General features: G+C 48.4%; 2 protein-coding genes across 7 annotated transcripts in view; one reads left to right on the forward strand and one right to left on the reverse strand.

The window, feature by feature from the left end:
• LOC129192420 (putative leucine-rich repeat-containing protein DDB_G0290503) overlaps positions 1-8,467 on the forward strand; it is an 18,999-nt gene extending 10,532 nt beyond the window's left edge. For 3 of the 4 annotated variants that reach the window (XM_054796444.1, XM_054796446.1, XM_054796445.1), the window contains 21 exons: positions 234-2,442; positions 3,747-3,821; positions 3,884-3,967; positions 4,038-4,088; positions 4,169-4,189; positions 4,275-4,337; positions 4,407-4,442; positions 4,505-4,576; positions 4,654-4,725; positions 4,826-4,870; positions 4,930-4,992; positions 5,074-5,136; positions 5,213-5,275; positions 6,366-6,428; positions 7,146-7,208; positions 7,292-7,375; positions 7,434-7,475; positions 7,547-7,609; positions 7,677-7,724; positions 7,795-7,923; positions 7,993-8,467. In XM_054796444.1, coding sequence (XP_054652419.1) covers positions 2,061-2,442; positions 3,747-3,821; positions 3,884-3,967; positions 4,038-4,088; positions 4,169-4,189; positions 4,275-4,337; positions 4,407-4,442; positions 4,505-4,576; positions 4,654-4,725; positions 4,826-4,870; positions 4,930-4,992; positions 5,074-5,136; positions 5,213-5,275; positions 6,366-6,428; positions 7,146-7,208; positions 7,292-7,375; positions 7,434-7,475; positions 7,547-7,609; positions 7,677-7,724; positions 7,795-7,923; positions 7,993-8,273 — 1,863 coding nt within the window. In that variant the 5' untranslated portion in view covers positions 234-2,060 and the 3' untranslated portion in view covers positions 8,274-8,467. The remainder of the gene's footprint in view (positions 1-233; positions 2,443-3,746; positions 3,822-3,883; positions 3,968-4,037; positions 4,089-4,168; positions 4,190-4,274; positions 4,338-4,406; positions 4,443-4,504; positions 4,577-4,653; positions 4,726-4,825; positions 4,871-4,929; positions 4,993-5,073; positions 5,137-5,212; positions 5,276-6,365; positions 6,429-7,145; positions 7,209-7,291; positions 7,376-7,433; positions 7,476-7,546; positions 7,610-7,676; positions 7,725-7,794; positions 7,924-7,992) is intronic. The other variant, XM_054796447.1, reaches the window with a different exon arrangement.
• Positions 5,348-18,063, reverse strand: mapkbp1 (mitogen-activated protein kinase binding protein 1). 3 transcript variants are annotated; one of them, XM_054796442.1, is made up of 31 exons: positions 17,729-18,062; positions 17,331-17,422; positions 15,418-15,480; positions 15,297-15,354; positions 15,061-15,231; positions 14,815-14,952; positions 14,558-14,740; positions 14,219-14,379; positions 13,955-14,153; positions 13,749-13,889; positions 13,492-13,679; positions 13,286-13,377; positions 13,087-13,212; positions 12,939-13,009; positions 12,745-12,866; positions 12,591-12,666; positions 12,413-12,524; positions 12,255-12,318; positions 12,028-12,156; positions 11,527-11,627; positions 11,400-11,437; positions 11,206-11,322; positions 11,013-11,108; positions 10,815-10,939; positions 10,619-10,743; positions 10,412-10,546; positions 10,254-10,335; positions 9,914-10,179; positions 9,215-9,844; positions 8,937-9,022; positions 5,354-8,862 (listed from the first exon to the last, which is right to left on the reverse strand). In XM_054796442.1, exons 1-31 carry the CDS (start codon positions 17,840-17,842, stop codon positions 8,626-8,628), a joined length of 4,338 nt encoding a protein of 1,445 aa, XP_054652417.1. In that variant the 5' UTR covers positions 17,843-18,062; the 3' UTR covers positions 5,354-8,625. The 3 variants fall into 3 exon arrangements, with proteins under 3 accessions (XP_054652416.1, XP_054652417.1, XP_054652418.1); XM_054796441.1 differs by having other exon boundaries at positions 5,348-8,862; positions 12,745-13,009; XM_054796443.1 differs by having other exon boundaries at positions 8,716-8,862; positions 9,115-9,844; positions 12,745-13,009; positions 17,729-18,063.
• Positions 18,064-19,685: the final 1,622 nt, after the last annotated feature.

Below are 19,685 nucleotides of genomic sequence, written 5' to 3' on the forward strand. Positions count from 1 at the left end.
AAAGGTAACGCTGGTCCACTGAATCCCCGTCCATGTCTGCGGCAACCCAGACAACCGTTACAGCACCCCTGCACTGAGCGGTCCAGTATCCATCCACCTCTCAAAGACACGCACACGGAAATAATGAATGCGTTATCAAAACGTTTTACCTGGCCAACGACATGTGCCCTATAAATACTATGAGCAAGGAAGCCTTTTTTTGTTTGTTTGTCGTTTACGATTACACTCTGCAGGTATCACGATACTTGAACTCTTCCACCTGGAACAAGACCTCACTCCCAACCCGAAGGGTCCAATCCACCCTTTTGCGACTGACAACCAGGGCCTCAGATGTGGAGGTGTTGAGTATCATCCCAGACGCTTCACAATCACTTGCAGACCGCCATGTTAAATGCTGAAGGTCACAGCCTGATGAGGCCATCAGGACCACATATAGATCCTAAGACTGCCAAACTGGGCACTCTCAACGTCTTGGTTGCACCATAATTATAAAGGGCAGCCTTCTTGGAAGCTGGAGGCAAAATTTTGAGGCAATGAGGTTAGTGCAGAGCTTGTTTTTGTCCGACAGCGAAGCTACAAGTGGCTATCACGTCCATGGGGTACAGTGCTCACTTAGCAGTGCAGTTAACATGTCCTCATTAACATTGGGAGAGTTCATTGGGGTTTTTTCTGAACAGCGTACTTCCTGCTGTGGCTAGTGTTTCATCAATATACTGTAATATCATAGAGGCTGAATGACACCACATCAGAATGGCTGTAAAGTAGTAAAGTAAATTTGAAATAGACACAGGGCACTATGTCTTACACAAAGATGCTCAAAACACAGCATGGACAGTTCAACACTTCCTAGTTCTTTTCTTCTACGGACCATTTCCTGAAAGGTAGCTCTAACCCAGCATGCAGAACATCACTGCCCTCTGTAGCCCACACTAAACAGCAGTTCAGAACGACACAATACACCCGTCGTTACAGTAACATTGCTGTCCACTAGTGACCAATGTAGAGTACTACATATCACGAGTCCGTATTGAACAACACAGTAGTTTATTAATTTCTTAATTTTGAAAAACCTTGATAGAGCGAAGCGCAAAATTCGAACCACGAAGTGGCGAGGCACTACCACAACAAATTTTAAATAAATCAGTATGCGATGGAAGTGTAGATTTTCAGCTTTAAGAGCTTTGGCAAAAATACAGCATGTATCATTCGCACTTCCTGTCCACTCATCCGGAACACATTAATTGCAACACACACAGCACAACTGTTATTTATGTCTTATTTTCTCTGATTATATCTACTATATGGGGTAATACTCGTGTAAAGGTGACTAAATGGGTGCTATTTCATGTCTAGAGTGCTCTAGTAATGCTAAAACCTGTACGTACAAGATTGTAAATACCGGTAGGTAATCTATGCCATAACTACAAACCATTCTATTTATAAAGAAGGAATTCTACTTCGAGGAAATTCAGTTATCGCGGTCAAGTCTGGAACCAATTAATCGTGATAAACGAGGGATTACACTCGTATAAAAATCTGTGTAGATCCAGGTCGTGGTAATACACAAAAATTCAATTGAGGCAACAAATAAAAAAGGCAAAACAAAAAAAAAGACAATTGGGTCGACCACCCCAAAAAGGTATCCCTTGTTTATTTTTCAAAGAGTTGGCAACCCTAAGTGTACTGCTAGTACAATATAGTGTTCGTAGTACAAGTAGATGGAAAGAAAGTCCAGATTAGCATGTTAGCTATGTTTGGTATGTTGGAGTAATCCTTGTGAGAAGCAAGAAGTGGAGGGGGCGGGTCACATGATCTCTAATCTGGTTTTGAGTTGACTGGACCTTCTAGTGAGAACACAAACATCATTGTGATTGCGAACAGCATTGCATTGTGGGATAAAGTTTGCCAATACAACTCTGTGTGTGTGTTCAAAATGTGTGTGTGTATGTCTGTGAGTAGGTCAAAGTGTGAGTGTGTGTGTGTGTGTTAAGCATGTGCGTAGGTGTGTGTGTATGTGTGTGTAAGGTGCAGGCTCGGCACTCACAGGTCCACTCGTCACAATGAAGTCTGCTGCTGTGGTTCTGCTGCTGCTTCTCAGTCCATCTACAGCCTTCGGTCTGGTTCCGACCCAGGAGGTCTCCATCAGGACGCGGCCGGCAGACGTGAGGACAGAGGAGCTGGAGGACTCAGACCTGCCTCCAGAACTTCCGGTCATCTGGAATGAGTTAGTTGGGTTGAGGCACCTTGTCCTGAGCCTGCAGGCTGTGGCGGTTGACCAGCGTCAGGCCCTTCGGACCACTGAGAGCCGCCTGCGGGACAGTGAGGAGGAGGTGGAGCATCAGAGACACGTTCTGGACTTACTGCAGGTAAAGATGGAGGCTGACAGGAAGTTGGTGACTGAGCTGAACATGGCCCTGAGGAGGAGCAAGGACCAGAGTGCAGGTGAGTCCACTTGGATGAGGACCTACTCACATGAGGCCATCATAACCGCAGTGGACTTGGGCATGAGTCTCCCTCCCTCTTGGCCCCCGATGGCCTGCAATCAGGGGCGCCGTATAGCGGGGGGGGGTTGCACTTGGGAGCCAAACACGCATATTTGTAGCAAGTCAGAGCAAAAATGCTAGCTACATGTGCTGTCGCAGAGCTGCCAACTCTTCCGGAACTGGACTGTTCAGGTTGTCTGAGAAGATGTTTCGCCTCTCATCCGAGCTGTCTTCATCAGTTCACGCTGAAGACTAGGTGGGACACACACCAGTCGGACTAGATACGACAGCTCTAGTCTGAGAACTTGGTACAAGATCCAATCTATTTATCTTCAAAAGGAGGAGACAGGAATAATTTGGCTCCTTAGTGGTGTCAAATGACGATTGTTTGGATACAGTGGATGGTCGATGGTCGTTTGGGTGGTATGACCTTCGTTAACATCCCATTCAGACGTAATGAAGGTCATGGACATACCTAAAACCAGGGTGGCTATACCTTGTTTATTTGTTAGACGCTAAATAATTGAATCCTTTAGGAAGGGATGAAAGGAAAGCATTTTATGTGGGAGAAAGGTGGTGTCACAGACCTCCCCTTCTGTTCAGAGATGGCTTCCCTCACCCCTCTTTCAAACCATCTGTCTTCTCTGTCCAGAATGTGCACGTGTGTCCTCAAAAGGATTGTTCTTTCTCTTTAAGGTGCAGGTCGGCCGCAGAGTCTTGACCTGAAGAGTTAGCCTGTCTGTGTTGTGACATGCGCTTGCTCAGTGACTGCGTTTCCACAATGTAAAAATCAGTGCATTCCTCCCTGCACTGGACAGACACCAGATTGTTTTTTTGGGGGCAGGGTGTCCTGTCTTTGCAGTGTACCAACCTCTGTCTCAAAGTGTTACCAGGTTTGAAGTGTCCTGGTATGTTGTGTTTGTTACAAATCTTTCTGAGTTTCTCAGATAGACCTGAAACACACGGGATGACAATGTTATTGCGTCTGCTACTCTTTTCGTCCTCATCCACCTCGCTTTTTGTTCTTTATGGAGCGAGATGCACTTACAAACGACCAGCTGGGTTAACCACATGTTTTGCGGGCATCCCTCAGGTGTTAAAGCTCTTTACCCTTGGCCTGTGGGCTGGTGGGAACATTATCAGCTGTGTCGTAGGGTTCTGATAACGCCCAGTCTGTGTTCCAGTGGGTGATGTGAGTCAAAAAGTAGGTATTGGTCAGTGTGTGTGGGTTTCCTGTAAACACGATTGTTGTGTTGTGGTCAGATGAGGTTCTGAAGATGAGGTCCAGATTGAACATCAGTGAAAGTTCTGTGGAGGACTTGAAGAAGAAGACGTCAGGTGAGCCATTCAGCTGGTTGACTGATATCTATTGATTGACTAATTGATTCAACAATGTCCAGCTCTGGCGGCCGACGTTCCCTTCCTGCGGGCGAGGTTGAGGGCTAGCGAGCGTCTGGTGGATGAATTGAGGAGAAAGAGTGCAGGTGATCTTCATTATTTCAAAGAGAAGCCAATCAAAGAAGACGTGACTTGTCACATGATGTGTGTTTTCAGCTGTCATGTCACGACTTTGCCTCATGGAGGATCTGAGGAGGCGGAGTTCAGGTCTGAGTTCAGGTCACGTCCTGTTTCCTGTGCTGCTTTCCGCAGAATCGTTGTCGCATGTCATTGTTTTTTCTTTCTAGTGGACCAGCCAGTGCTCAAAGGTCAGCTGAACTCCAGCCTGCACACGGGTGGACCACATGACGTGTGGCGGGAAACAGGAAGCTAAGTCGCCTTGTTGTCTTGCAGAGAAAAATGTCCGACTGCAAGAGGCGGAGTCCCGTCTGGATGAGCTGAGCATGGACAATATGGGTGTGACTCCTCCTTCTTGTTGATACCCTTTGACCTTTGATGATGTCACAAAGACTGTGTACCTTTCAGAGCGACTGGCATCTCCGGCAGCCGACGTGGCAGAAGGTCAGAGGTTGCAATGATAGCATCATAACACTCAGCGCGGTTCCTAACTTTTTGTTTGCCAGGTTTGCCACGTCTGCACTCCAACGTGACCAGCCTGGACGCTCGCCTGCAGCTTGTGGAGAACAACCTGACAGGTTCCTCCTCTCCTTCATCATCATCATCAGCAGCAGTATAACTTAGTAGTCATGTGATCATGTTACAATGATTACAGCACAGACACACACAGTGTCAAACCTGGAAGACAGTACGTTGCAAGTAGCGCGCCATCTACAGGAGATCAGAGGTAACCACACAGCTTGGAGGTCCAGACTATCTGGTTTAATGTGAAGCAGGTTTTTTTTTGGCATTGTCAACTTAATAAATCAGTGCGTGTGTGCTTGCAGCTACTGTGGTGACCACACTGAACAACACATGGACACTAAGTGAAGGTAAACACACAATTGACTTGTGTGTTTGAGTATAAGAAGAGTGAGGTTCTTGTCTGCAGACATGAAGGCCCGTCTGAGCGTGCTGGAGAACCTGGTGGAAGATCTGAGGACTGCCAAGTCAGGTGACAATCATGAAGGTTCTAGAAGGGGAAGACACCAAGAGCAGCATCAAGGGTTCTACTCTGGTTGTTTTCATGTTTCAGTCCAATCAAGTCAGCTTTCCAGCATGGAAGTTCAACTGGCTTACAGCCACAACAACACTGCCGGTATGCTGACATGCTAATTAGCTAGCTGAAGTGTTGGCAATGCTACTAAATACATTAGCCAATGTGTCACTTACAGCTCTTGAGGTCACTGTGAGGTCAGCTGAAGCTCATGTGGAGGAGCTGAATCTTCTCAACATAGGTCAGTCCACCTTCTCGTCTTCCTTTTCTCCGTGATGATGACAACGTGTATTGGTTTTGTCTACACAGGTGGTGCACAGCCTGCTTGTACAGATGCTGGGTTAAAGTTACGAGGGGATGGTTTAGGGTTATGAGATGATAGGTATTGGGTTATGAGGCAGGGGTAGGGGTGTCATAAGATTTCGCAAGATTAAAATGTGACAGGAGTGCCTAGTGTCCACTAGGCCCGGGACTATAATAGGTAAATTAATTAATCACACAATAAATGAAAATTAACTCAATCACTTTGCTGGCCTCAATATATTACCATATGCATACATGTCTGTTTTCCTCGTCTCCCACCTCCTAACAGGCAGGAAAAGGATCCACTCTGTGCATTGGTTTCAGCACCTTGGCATGTTTGTTCCTAGTGAGGATTAGTGGCGTAGAAGATGGATGGACAACCTCTTTGTGTTGGTGGGTGGAGGCAGGGCTGGTAGCAGACACACAGTGCAGAAGAGTGTAATGTACTCGAAATGTTATTAGTGGACTGCAATATATTGTCAGATATTTTTCATTGTACTTTTCTTTAAAGTCTTGACTCATCTCGTTCTCCTATGAAGTCATGGATTGGGGTTACGAGATGGGTTAGGGTTCTGAGCTAACGGGTTTGGGTTAATTGGTGATGGTTTAGGGTTAATTGGTGATGGGTTAGGGTTATGAGGTGATGAGTAAGGGTTACAAGATGATTGGTTAGGGTTACAAGGTGATGGGTTAGGGTTATGACATGACAGGTTAGGTGTATGAGGTGATGGGTTTGGGTTGTGAGGTCATGGGTTATTTATATCATATCATGGGTTATATTTATATCATTACTTTTATGGACAGACTTTCTAGGCACAGCCAAGAAGGGATTCGGTTTGATGGCTGCAGGATTGGATCACTGCTTTTTGCAGATGATCTTCAACTCTCACTGGATGAGACGAGAATCAGCACCTCCAAGTCCGATACCATGGTTCTCACCCAAAAAAAGAGTTCTGATACCATAGAGCCAGTCAATAACACAAACAGTACGTAGCTCTGCCCTGTGATACTTTCTTTTTCTTCTTCAGCTCAGGCCAAGCAACTTTCCAACATGGAGTCACGATTGATTTGCAACCTCAACGACACTGCAGGTGCTCTCATGTCATGACATTCTCATCTCATGTATCATGTAATGTACAAAAGTGCTGGGACACATGTACTTATCAATGAATGAATGAGAGGTTAGACTAGAGTCCTCGGTTGTCCCTGAATCTTCATTCTTCAACTTAACAAAGCATTTTGGACAGTTGTATGCTTCCATCTTTGTGCAAATGCCCGCACCGGGGTTCGAACACAGGAGGTAGACGAGAGCGCTGACCGTGTGTTCAGCGCAGCTTTTAAGGCAGAGGGAGTGAGGTTTACAAACGTACACTTGCACAGCCTGACAGGCTGGTATCCGTTACACTCACCCCCTCAACCCTCACTCCCAGCCGGGTCACGGCACCAACCCGCCCTGCTTCACACTGCCCGCACCGGGGCTTGAACATAGGACCTTCGCAATGGGAGACGAGAGCGCTGACCCCACGGCCCGGACTGTCGACCGTGTGTTCAGCGTAGCTCTCGAGGCAGATGGAGTGAGGTTTACCAACGTACACTTGCACAGCCTCACAGGCTGGCATCCGTTACACACTGGTGAGTTTGGTGTGGAAGTATTATAACAGGTCCGACATCAATGACCTCTGACCTCACAAATGAACAAACAGAGGATGTTTTGGCTGCAAAGACGTCAGATTTTCTTCACTTTTCACTTCCCGGAGCTGTCCCAATACTTTAGTCCATGTGGTCAGATGGTGTTGTTTTGTGTGCAGTGCTGAAGGACAGACTGAATGTCAGTGAGAAACGTGTGGAAGAACTCAAGACAGAACACACAGGTGAGAGTGCGTGTATGTGTGTGTGTGTTTGTGTGTGCGCGTGGTTGCATGGACGTTGTGACAGGTGTGAACTTTGACATCAGTGAGTGACGGCCAGCTGGCGATGGTCATGCAGTCAGTCAAGGTCATAGAAGGACAAGTGGTGGATCTGTGGACAAAGAACACAGGTATGACACATCTACATCTTCATCATCCTCTTCAGCCTCACTGTTGTTGTCATGGCAGAGCTGAAGTCCAGACTGGAAGGTGAAGACCACATCAAGACAGGTGAGACTACGCCTCACCTTTACAAGCTCCTCTCTCTTTCATCACTGTGTGTGTGTGTGTGTGTGTGTCAGTGTTGCAGGACAAGTTAAACATCACGGACACGAAGATAAACAAACTGAAGACGACAACTGAAGGTAAACCAACAGTGTGTGTGTTTGACGTGCGCCTTGCTGACATGATCACGGTGCTTTCCCACCACAGAGCTAATGTTGCAGTTGCGTGTTTTGGAGCAACACAGCCAGGGGTCAGGTAACAAAGCTGTGAGCTGAAGTAGCGTGTTGTTGGCGCGTTGTGATGATGTCAGTGGTGTCATCACCAGGTGAGACGAAAGTGGCCTTTTCCGCCGCACTTACTGACTCGGGATCAGTTGGACCCTTTGACCAGGAAACTACGCTGATCTTCTCCAAGATCTTCACCAACGTGGGCCAAGCTTACGACGTGACCTCAGGTGACCTTTGATGACGCCACCGCGTGTGTGTGTGTGACATGACATCATCATCAACTTGATTCTGTGCAGGTGTGTTCACGGCACCCGTCGGTGGTGTTTATGCGTTCAGCTTCACGACGGCCGACTTCCTAAAAGGTTACATGGGCGTGACCTTGTACCGCAACCAGCAGCCAATTATCTTCAGCCTAGACCTCAACGACCACGGTGGCTACGCATCTGTCACCAACGGCGTGCTGCTGCAGCTGGAGGCAGACGATCAAGTCCGTCTGAGTCTGCCCGCCAGCTACCGCCTCTATGACGACGCCCGAAACTTCAGCATCTTCAGTGGCTTCCTGCTCTTCCCGCTCTGAGCTGATCAGCACAACATCTCCTCGACAATAGACTATCTTGGACTTTGTTCACTTCTTCCTGGTCTGCTTGAAAAGAGGACAAATGTGAACATGTGTCCGACAAGCAGGAAGCAGTGCTTGCCATGCTAACAGTCAAACATTTATTTAACATGTGACATCAAAGGTCAGTCTGTCAGGCCATGCCGTTTCCATGGTTACAGTAAAGTTTTTCAAACTGCAGTCATAGTGTATGGTTCCTTCTTCACAATCTATCATCTTCACACTGATGCAACAGGGAGCTGACCACCATCATGAAGTGAAGTTTTCATTCAAAGCTACTAACAAGTCGACCATCATCAACAGCAATCAGGATCTAGGTGTCATCCAGGGGGCGGAGTTTCCTGTGAACAGCCTGCAGCAGCAGAAGGGAATACTCCTCCAGAAGCGCCGTCGTCCTTTCCTGACCCACCACCTCCAAAAGCCCCCCGCCACCAGCCACTCCTAGGGGCAGAGACTCAAGCTCCACCCTCATGGCCTGGAAACCTTCTGACAGGAGCTGGGCCATGTGACTCTGCTCAGGAGTGGAGTCTTCCGAACAAGAGGCGCTCACCTGCGAGAAGGGTGATCATTTTGAGAGACAATGCTCCCTGAATGGAAAGCAGGGCAGGAAGTAGGGGGGCATACCTTCCTGTAGAGGTGTGCAGCTTGCCTGAAGCAGCTCAGCATCTCATCGGTCAGTGCTTGGCACGCCTCCACACTCATTGGCTGGTCTGCAGCGAGAGGGAAGTCAAACACAATACACAAATGTGGTGTGACAGGTGGGAGGGGTAGACAGGTAAACGGGGAGGTGTCAGTGTCTCACCCGCCGGTGATAGAGAGGAAGAGGAGGAATGATGAAGGCCATAACGCCAGACGAAAAGATGACAGGATGAAGGGATGAGGAAAAGGAGAAGATTCCAAACCTGCGTCGCCCTTTGGCTCCACACCGCCGCCAGGCTGAGGCTCCTCACCCAGCAAGGGCGGAGTCAGGGGGGAGATAGAGATGGGAGGGCGGCCAGAGGGGGTGGTCTTTGCAAAGGGCGAGAAGGATGTGATGGTGGGTTTGTCAGGAAGCGGTGCTCCTGGCAAACGAGCGTGGAGAATGCGGGGGGGTGTGGCAGCCTGGTTACCACGGCAATTCAGAGAAGAAAAAGAGGAACTGATAACAACTGGGGCGACAGCAGCTTGAGGGGGCGTGGCTTGCGGCGTGCAGGAGGCAACTAGACAGGAAAACGCCGCTCCTGCCGGCCCCACCGAGGGATCCAGGGAGGCTTCATTGAGAGCATCGCCCATTGAGACGGAGCGGGACATTTTGGCCATGGAGCTGGTTGTGGGGCTCATGTAGGAACGCGGCGCCCCTACAGATGGGGAAGATGACTTCCTGGGTGTCATCATGGCAACATTTTCCTGGTGGGGAGATCCGGGGGACGCAGAACTAGGCCTCTGAGGGGGCGGGCCTGCAGCGAGGGGACGGCGGGGGCCAGATGGGAGGGTCGTGGGACGTTGAGGAGTCACTCCTCCAGATGAAGGAGAGGTCAAAGGTGAGATACTGCCTGAAAGATATTGAGCAATAAAACAGCACGAGTCGTCACTTTCTGCTTGTGGACATGCTCTGGTGGTACCTGGCTCGCTCAGGAGGCTGTGGACAGACTGGGACTTGTGCAGTCTGGACGACATGTCAGGCTGGAAGACCACACCCACTTTCCGCCTGCACTCCACCTCCTTCCCTGGAGAGGGATGGAGGTTCTGTACCGTATCCTCCGAAAAACAACCTTCTTTTTGGCTCTGATCCTGGTTCTGGTCCCTCAAAGGATGAACCTCAGAGACCAGAGGGTGGGGCTTAATCTCCCGGGCTTCTGACCTGCTCTGAGACCAAGGTACGGCCCGACTGAGGAGCAGAAACAACAAGCTCACACATTAAAAAAGAAACAAAAAGGGTTTGGTTCTAAGACAAACTTCTACCTTGCAGCAGAGTTCTGTGAGAGGAACCTGGACGAGATGCTGAGGCTCTCGCTGGAGCTGTGAGATGTTCTGCTCGGTCCCTCTGTCAAAAGAATACAAACGTGTGTCAAAGCACACATTTGGACTCGGAGCAGAGCGCATGCAGCCAAGGATGTCACCTGCAATGTCAGCCAGCGTGACAAAGTGTTTCTTCAGGAAGGCTTCCTGGTCCGGAGTCTGAGGAACAGGCCCAGCGTCCTCTTCCTCGTCGAGCGAGTCTCCATTGTCACTGACGTGTTCCGCGTGGTCCGAATCTGACGAGAGACAAACTGACTTGTTTGGTTACCTGAAACGCACTGAGTCAAGGTCATGACCTGAGGCCTCACTGTCTGCTCCCGGGTCTGGGCTTGAAGTCCTGGAATTGAATCTGAGCGAGCAGCCGCTGTCCGGACTCGGTTTGTCCTGCTGTCCAACCGCAGCTGCAGAAGCCGTCCCCTTCACCTCAAACTCACTGCAAGAAGTGGACTGAGTCAAGAGTGTGACAGGCATGACAGGTGTGAAGACATGAGGATGGCCTTCAACCTGCTCAGGCTCACTCTGTCCTCCCATTGGTCAGGAAACAACACCAGTTCCTCCTTCTCTGGACTCCGATTGGACAGTGACATGAAGTCAGGTCTGTGATTCGTCTGTAACCCCAAATGTTCCACCTGATTGGGCGGATATCGGGTCAGCGGTTGAAGGTCCAATCAGAAGCACCGGTCACAGATTTCAGCCACTGACCTGTAAACTGATGGTACTTCCTCGCTGCTGATTGGCCCCCTGAAGCCCCGCCTGTGTGACCCAGACTTCTCTTGGGCTCCCATCATTGCCGAGTGTCTTCATCAGGAGGGAGGAAATGAAAGATAGACATTTCATGAAGGAAATAGTTGGGTTTTTTTCATATGGATTGGTATGACGCTATCCCCTGCCCCACCTCTGCCCCCGCTTCCAGCTGTCTCAGATCCAACATAGATGTCATTGCCAGAACATCACTGGCACCGCCAGACTTCCTGGACCAGCGGCGGCGAGGGAGTCGTCTGTCTGAAGGAGGCTGAAAAAAAAAACAAACAAACAAGCTAACAAAAAGATGCAAACAATATAACACTGATAGGGTCAAAGGTCACTCACCGTCTTACAGCTTGTGTTCTTGTCATGTGACATGTCAGCTGGAAACAAAGTGCAGATGCGGCATCAACTTTGATCTAGGGGTTGTTTCTATTGGAAGACATGATGACGTGTTGCTGTGGCAACACACCTGCTTCCTCCTCAACCTTATTGGGATGACCCAGCTGCTCCCCTTCTTCCTCCTCGTCGCTGTCTGAAGACATGGTCACTGCACGAGGACACTCTGCCTCCCTGCGGCAGCAACGGCATATGACACCACGTTTACGGTCCTCCACTCAGAACCGTTAGCATGGCAACCACACACAATGGCTACGTTCACAGTAATGGGCATTCTCATTTTCCTAATGAGAATCACTAAGAAAATTGGTAAAAAAACGTATCGTTAAGCAAACTCAAAAATCAAATCGGAACTGTAAAAAGCTTATCGATTCCCATCCCTAGCCAGGACTAGACCACGAATTGGGGGCCTTGTTTACTTTCACTGACACACGATACCACCTGTGACGTCATTGTGTTCACATTACACAAGAATACAAGTCACCTTGTTTTGGTCATGCAATTGACTGCATGAAAGGATCAGATCTTAACAAAAAATAAGAATTGGGCATCACACCCTACAATCTCATCTCACCTGAGCTTTGCTGCTCGCTGCTGTGGTACATTGTGGGACACGTGACCTGTGGTGGAAGCTCTGAGGTCAGATAGCCGCTGCCGCATCCTGAGCGTCATCTCTGGACTCAGACGCCACACGAAGATACAGCTGCGCACACACACACACACACACACACACACACACACACACACACAAGTTTGACTCAAGCTGCGTGACGACATGGCTCATGGTCAGTTGAATTGTACCTGTCTCCCGACACGCTGATAAGGCGTGAGCAGTCGCTGCTGAACTTCAAGCCTGTCACCACCTCTGACACACACACACACACACACACACATTAGACTGTTAGATACACACACACACACACACACACACACACACACACACAAAAACAGTGACTGACCCGAGTGTCCAAACATTGCAGCTACACACTCGCCAGAGAAGAAGTCAAAGATGTTGATACTCTTGTCTGAACAGGAAGTTGCGATGTAGAGACCTGACGGGTCGATCTGCACCTGAGGAGTGAGAAAAGGATGAGACTTCCTGCTCCTGTTACCATGACAACAGGCATCACCCCAAACCTTGATGAGTGTTCCATCTTCTCCTTGAGATCCTTTGTAGATTTTCTTCTGCTTGCTGTTATTGACGTTGAAGATCCTGTAGGACAAAAGGAGCAACTGTTCCTCTTCATCATCTTCATTTGCTGTGGGCGCTCACAGACAAGGGTGGTCTCACCTAATGCTCCGGTCCTGACAGCCAATGGCAGCATACTTCCTGGTTGGCTCCACGTCCATGTCATACAGCGTGGTCTTCCTTGCCACGTGATGCGTTCGAATAAACTCCAGACCGTTGTCCGTCTGCACCAACAGGAAGAGGAAGGATGGCGTTACCAGCAGGAAGTGATTAGTTAATGAGTGTAGAGGACCCACCTGCTGGCCAGTGCGGAAGTAGATACTTTTGTCGGCACCACAACTGATCAGCCTGACTTTGCCCTCATTAGCTGAAGGACAGGAAGCAAGTGATGATGTCAAAGTTCACGGCAGAAAAGCGTCTAAACTCAGGAATGAGGTCACTGACCAGTGAACCTGACGGCGGTGATGGATGACGAGTGTTCGTCCAGCGTTTGCACTAGACGGTAGTCAGCCGCTGCGTCCAGCACATGGATGAGGCGATCTCGACTGGCCGTGGCCAAAAAGTGCACACCTGACACGTGTGGTCATGTGACATTTTTACTCTCACGGAATCACATGGTTTGATTGGGTCACATGACACTCACCTGTCTCCACGTTAGAGAAGTCCAGACAAAGAATCTCGGAGTCATGAGCCTGAACATTGACGATCTCCTCCAAGGTGTGCACATCATGGACCCTGACAAGCACATGCACGCACACATTAAACGAGAAGATGAATTTCAGCGGAAGAAGATGGATAGATGGATGGATGGATGAATTTCCTGCATTTTCAGTGGGCGTGATCACAAACCTGAGGACGCCTGCTCGGTCTCCTGAGGCAAGGTGTTGTCCATCAGGACTGACCCTCAGGGTCCTAATACCCGTCCGACTCTGGTCGCAGTGTGAGCCCTCCGAGCTTGTTGGCGCCACGACCGAGACGCTGTCCGTGTCCAGCAGGCTTGCCAGGTTGTCATCCATGTAAATGATCTTGTGCAGATCCTGAGGGGTCAGAGGTCAGAGTTATTTTCAGGATGGTTCACATGTACGTGTCTACATGCGTGCTCCTACATGGCTCAAGATGTTGCCGTGGCATCTGTCCACATTCCACACACGGATGGTGTTGTCTGACGAGCAGGACAGGAAGCAGCCCAGAGGGGGGGGCATCTTGCCTGCTCCTCGTCCCCCGACCCCGCCCTCTTGGGGAAACACCTGCAGGCGAGATGGGAGGAGCTAGTCATCAAGCATTGGGGGTCTCAATGACTTGTGATTCTCACCTCTAGGCTCCACACACACGAGGCGTGGTAGAGTGCCGAGTAGAGTTTGCCCACCCGCCGGGGGTCGCGGAGGTTGCACACGTCCCACACGTAGATACTGTGGTCGTTGTAGATGCACGACAGCCAGCGGTTGGTAGGGTCGTAGGTCACAGCCACAGTGTCTGGGTAGCGTGCGTCCAGTCTGCAGGAGAACAGCTGACTGGGAGGAGGAAGAAAAGGATGAGCTTGGAGGGCCGGCGCCCCACGGACGTCTGAGTGCGTTACCTGCCATCCGTCATTGCGGCTACGTCCGCGCCCAGGAAGTGTGGGCGGGGCAAAGTGCAAATGAAGTGTAACGTCAGCGGGCTGAAGGCTCGCACTGCGCCATCGGAGCAGCCGCAGAAGATGAGCTCGTCTGTGACGCACAAACATGTTGCCTGTGACGCCTGCAGATGCACAGCAGACAGTGTCACATCACACGGCCTCAAGGTGGCATCATAACAAATGCATGACTCCGCCCACAACACGCAAGCAGTTATATGACGGCACACCAAAAGAAAACACCAATCAAGTTGCGCGCTTTCTTGTCAGCAGAACATTAGCATGCCAACAGCACCAACTCACCTGGAGCTCCACCCACTTGTCTAGCAGACGGCGGTCATTGAATTGGACCAGCAAGCCAGAAGTGGTGATGCAGAAGGTGGAGGATGCCTGCTGGCCCCGCCCACAACCCACGTCACAGAAAAAGTTGTTCTTGAGCTCTCCCAGCAGCCCTGAACGCCCCAGCAGAGGCACCGTGGCATTCACCTAGACGTGGTGATGGTCACATGGTCACTTGACCACCACATGGACATGTGAGGTCCAAAAAGACAAAAGGTCACCTTGGATGTCTTACTGTGGTCCAGATACCAGAACTTGACATGACGGTTTCCCGCCGTCACAAAGTATGAGCTGTCATGTGAGAAGGACACGGCTGTCACCTTACTGGACACCTTGTTGGCAGCCACTACCACGTCTTTCTACACACACACACACACACACACACACACACACACACACACACACACACACAGGAAGTGAAAACAAGAATGGACCTGACTGGACAGTTCCCGTGAGTGTCTCAGTACCTTCCAGTTCCACACGTGGACCATCATGTCGTGTTGGTAGCCCACACTGATGATGTACTTGCTGTTCGGAGAGAACGTCACGCAGGCGACACCGTATTTGTGTTCCTGGAGCTTTGCCACCTGGACACAATTCGCCACCTCCCACACGCGCACCGCTGGCATGTGGCCGCTCTGAGGACGATCACGTGTCACATGATCACGTGTTAACATTGACAAGAAAATGTCACATGACTCACCTCGCCTGTGACCACATGCTTGCCATCAGGGGAGAACGCTAATGTGGTGATTGTCTTCCTGAAAACAAATATCAGTGATGAGTAACCATGGCAACAGCAGCAGTAAACATACTGAGCTTACCTCCATGTGTTGAAAATGTGACGTTGTTTGTTCTTGCGAGGATGCAGCAGGACCACCACACACCTGTGCACGCACGACAACATGAAGATTCTTTCATTCATTTTCTCGCTTATCCTATGAAGTACAACTCCACCAACTGCAGGTGAAGGTGGTTTTGGACACTTTACAACATTTATCTCTAACGTGTTAATAAGGATATTAATCAACATCACTGATAAAAATGTTTAAACATGTTAATCAATGTGATGTTAATCAATGCTATTGATAAACATGTTAATCAATGTCAGAATAAAAATAGTTCTACCTTTCTCAGTGAAATGTTCACAACCTAGGAATTTTCTTTGGTGTAGTGGTGCAACATGAAATATAGACTAGCAATAATAAATAATCAAACTATAAGGGTATGCAAATAAAAAGTAAATTAAAATAAACAAGATATATGACAAAATAGCTAAATTCATGGATCAAGTCATTGATCAAGATGTTAAAGTTAATTGATAAAAATATCAATCAATGTCGGACGTAATTTTGGAGTGTGGGGGGTGGGGATTATGTCCCCTGCACTTTTTCAAATGGCAGTTTTATTCCCCTGCAGTCTTTACTGTTTAAAAATGATGTTACACTATATTAAATATAGATTGGGTAAGCTCTAGGACGAAGCCGGTTTCCCTCTACAACACTGGCCACAAGACCCCATTGGCTCTGCCGTATTTTGCTAACGTGAGATTAACCATCCCAGCTGTCACTCCATTTGGTGTATGCTAGTTGGCCACGAGTCCGTGTTCATCTGCCACGGTAAGTTGTCAACATGTTGGACGTCAGTTCTGCCTGGGTCACATTACACACATTTTAATATGGAAGATTTCATTTACAATAATATTTGAATCTGTGTCTGTGTGTGCGTGCGTATGTGTGCTTTATAACTGGCACAGAAGGTAGCACGATATAGTGTAAGTTACTCGAAGGACCACATTATACCCCATCGCCGAGCCTCCTTCCTCTCATACACCAAAAACACAGACTCACTCCCCTCTTCCTAAAAAGAAACCTTTTCAAACTGGCATACTTATTGGCATACTATGTGTGGCTGTTTATTGGCCATCTGCAAATATTATGTTGAAACATGCCCCACCTGTTCCAAATATAAAATTTGCGATGGGTGCCTTCCCGGTTCCGCTATGCCTATGGGCGGAACTGGTTGTTGTTGTATCTTATGTTTCAGGGCCATGATACACTGCTGCAATAACCAGGCCATCAGCGGGAGGGACAAACTCCCCCCGCCCCACCAGGCCTTACGGGCAGAAGGACTTCCCCTGCTCACAAGCAGTGGAAACCTTAGGCTGGAGTTGGAGACCCTGGATGAGGAAGTAGTATTGTAAGGGTCTACATTTACTGATGTTGCTCATATAGTGTTTTGCCTGCTTGCTCATGTTGCCCCACAGGTTTCTGATGCACATTTTTGGTGTTTTTACATGCTTACACATATATATGGGGAAAGCTGTTACTGATGATGTCTAGTTATTTCCACATTGTTACACACACCAGCAGCCACTGATGCCATAGGCCACACCTGAGGGGGGGCAGGTGACATTGTTTCTGCCATGTAGGTGGTTGCATGCACATATAGGACTTGCACCACACAAACAGGGGAAGGGTTTTGTGAACTGACCATTAGGCCAGTTCTACAGGGGGAGATGCTAAATTTAGTTTTCTCCCGTGACCTAAAGTCGGCTTTAAGTTTTGGCCCCCTGTGCAATTAAGTCTGACACCCCTGTATCGACTCATGTACAGAACCGTACCCTTTATAACGAGGTACAGTACGTACCATTACACTTCTAATAAACATGTTAATTGATGTTACAGATAAAGACATTAATAAATGTTATACAGGTCACATGCTATGCGACTCTCACCCAGCAGGATACGCCAATAGTCCAGTTCGAGGGTCACATGACAGTGCTCGGTTGCCGGGTGCCGTGATGCCGAGAACCTTTTCCAAGGTCACCTGCAGGACAAAGGTCAAACGAAAAAGGTCAAATCCATTCACACTTTAGCAGCTGAAACAACTGTTTGCTTGTTCGTCACATGATCGTTTGTCAGCAGTGCTCGTCAGCAGTGCTTGTCAGACTTGACAGACGAGTTAGCTTAAATATCTTCAGGCTGTTTGACAGACAAGTTAGCTTAAGCCTCCTTGCTGGAAAGTGAACAAATAAACATACATTTTACGGACACCACAATGATTCTACTGTAGCTATACCATCAACAGTAAAACATTGAAGGTGAAGAAAAGGTGAAGGTGAAGAAAACACACCTCCGCGTCGACCTGGCGGCGCGCGGCTCGACCCCGCCCCCTCAATTTGATTGACGGTGAGCGCAGCAGGTTCTTGATGCGGCGGCTAATCGCGCCGCTTCCATCTGCGCTCATCGCGCTCTTAGCTCGGCGGCTAGCAGCTAGCTCTCTCCCGCATGACGTCTCCAAGCCAGACCGCAGTCAACTGAGCCGAACCGACGGCGTCAGTGAGTCTCGTCCTGGGTCTGGACAGATTCAGATCGCTGACTCTGGGTCCTCATCGCTTCAGTCACCTCGAAGAAGGCAGAAGGGTCTCCGTCAAGAGACAAGTCACCGCGCGGCCACTACACACGCGTTTCCGGTCGTCGTTTTCAAAGTAAAGGTCCAATGACGGAGGTCGCACCGGGCCAATCTTTATTTGGACATTTGTGTTGTCAGCCGGACCCGCTACATCGACCCCACGCTTCAGTAAACATGTGATATTGCTTTTCTTTCCATGTTGGTTTAATATGTTTTTTTTCCTGTGGGTTTCGTTTTGCCATGTGCTGTCTGCTCAGATTAACTTTTTTAAATTACATACTGGACTTTTAGTTTGCTGGTGGGACGGACAACTTCCTGTGTGTACGTATCTGAATCAGTAGTGTAAATGTTGTACAATAAAGGCTCCTTCGCAAGCACTGACTAAAATGTTTTAGGATAAGCGGCATAGAAAAAGAATGGATGATGACGAGAATGATAATTAGTGCCTGACTGCCTGTGATTACACTGCGCGCAAGTCCAAGCTGTATAAAGTAGAATGTTTGTAGAATGATGGAAGAATGTGTACAGTATTTGTGTCATAATGGAGGGTGTGGCCTGAGGAGATCAACAGCCTGTATCAAGGTCTTCACAATTATTCGATATTTGTTTTCCTCATGCAAATGTGCTAAAATATACATTTGAAACACTTTCTTAAGTTTAGAGTAAGTTAATTGAAGAGGCTAACTAGTTAGCTAGCGGCGGCCATCCCTGCAGTGATCCATAGCCTGCTCAATGTAATGTAAACAAAGAGTAATAGGCGTGTAAAGGTAACTACAGGGGTGTTATTTGATGTCTATAGAGCTCTAAATAATGGTTAAAAAAGTCATAAATAGGTTTTCTATGGTAACTACGAAAGTATTCAATTTATTAATATTGAATCCTACTTTGTGAAATTCGCTTATTGCGTTGGATCAGAACCAATTAACTGCGATAACTGTACTTTTTTGTTTTTGGGATTGTACTTTTATCACAAAATCTCATTAGCAGCCAATTAGCTTGCTAATACATGTAAACAGGAACCAGAAGTCAGCTCTATTTTGCACGTTTATGATGTCATTAGTGGTTGATGGTCAGTTAACAGACGAGTCTCAGCTTTCTTTATTGAGCACATCTGCCAAATAACCCAGAATGGAGTTATAAAGTTGCAAGTGTGAGCATTTTGATAAAGGTGAGAAACACACTGTAGTGATGGATGAAATCAGTAGTATCGCACATCACTAACATACCGGTGTCTGTGTGGATCTCGCTGCCACATCGTGGTAAGGTAAAAATGACATTAAATGTTAATTTATCAGTTCAAATCACGCATCTTCGACCACTTATCCGAGGTCGGGCAGCAGCCTAAGCAGGGATGTCCAGACTTCCCTCTACAGCAGGGGTGTCAAACTTGTGCCCTGGAGGGCCGAGACACTGCAGGTTTTCTTTCCAGCCAGTCACTAAAGCAGGTGATTTTAATGACCAACACCTTCAGTTTGAGGGAAGGAGCTCATCAATTAAATCACCTGCTGAAGAAACTGGTTGGCGAGAAAACCTGCAGCGTCTCGGCCCTCCAGGGCACGAGTTTGACACGTGCTCTACAGTACCTGGCTCCAGCTCCTTTGGGAAGTAAAGGAAATGCCTTGGTTTCTGACTGTATTGTGGGGGGTGAATGCAAGGCCATCTGGGGCAGTAATATCAT

This window comes from Dunckerocampus dactyliophorus, chromosome 13, assembly GCF_027744805.1.
Source record: "Dunckerocampus dactyliophorus isolate RoL2022-P2 chromosome 13, RoL_Ddac_1.1, whole genome shotgun sequence".
In the NCBI taxonomy this organism is placed as follows: Eukaryota; Metazoa; Chordata; class Actinopteri; order Syngnathiformes; family Syngnathidae; genus Dunckerocampus; species Dunckerocampus dactyliophorus.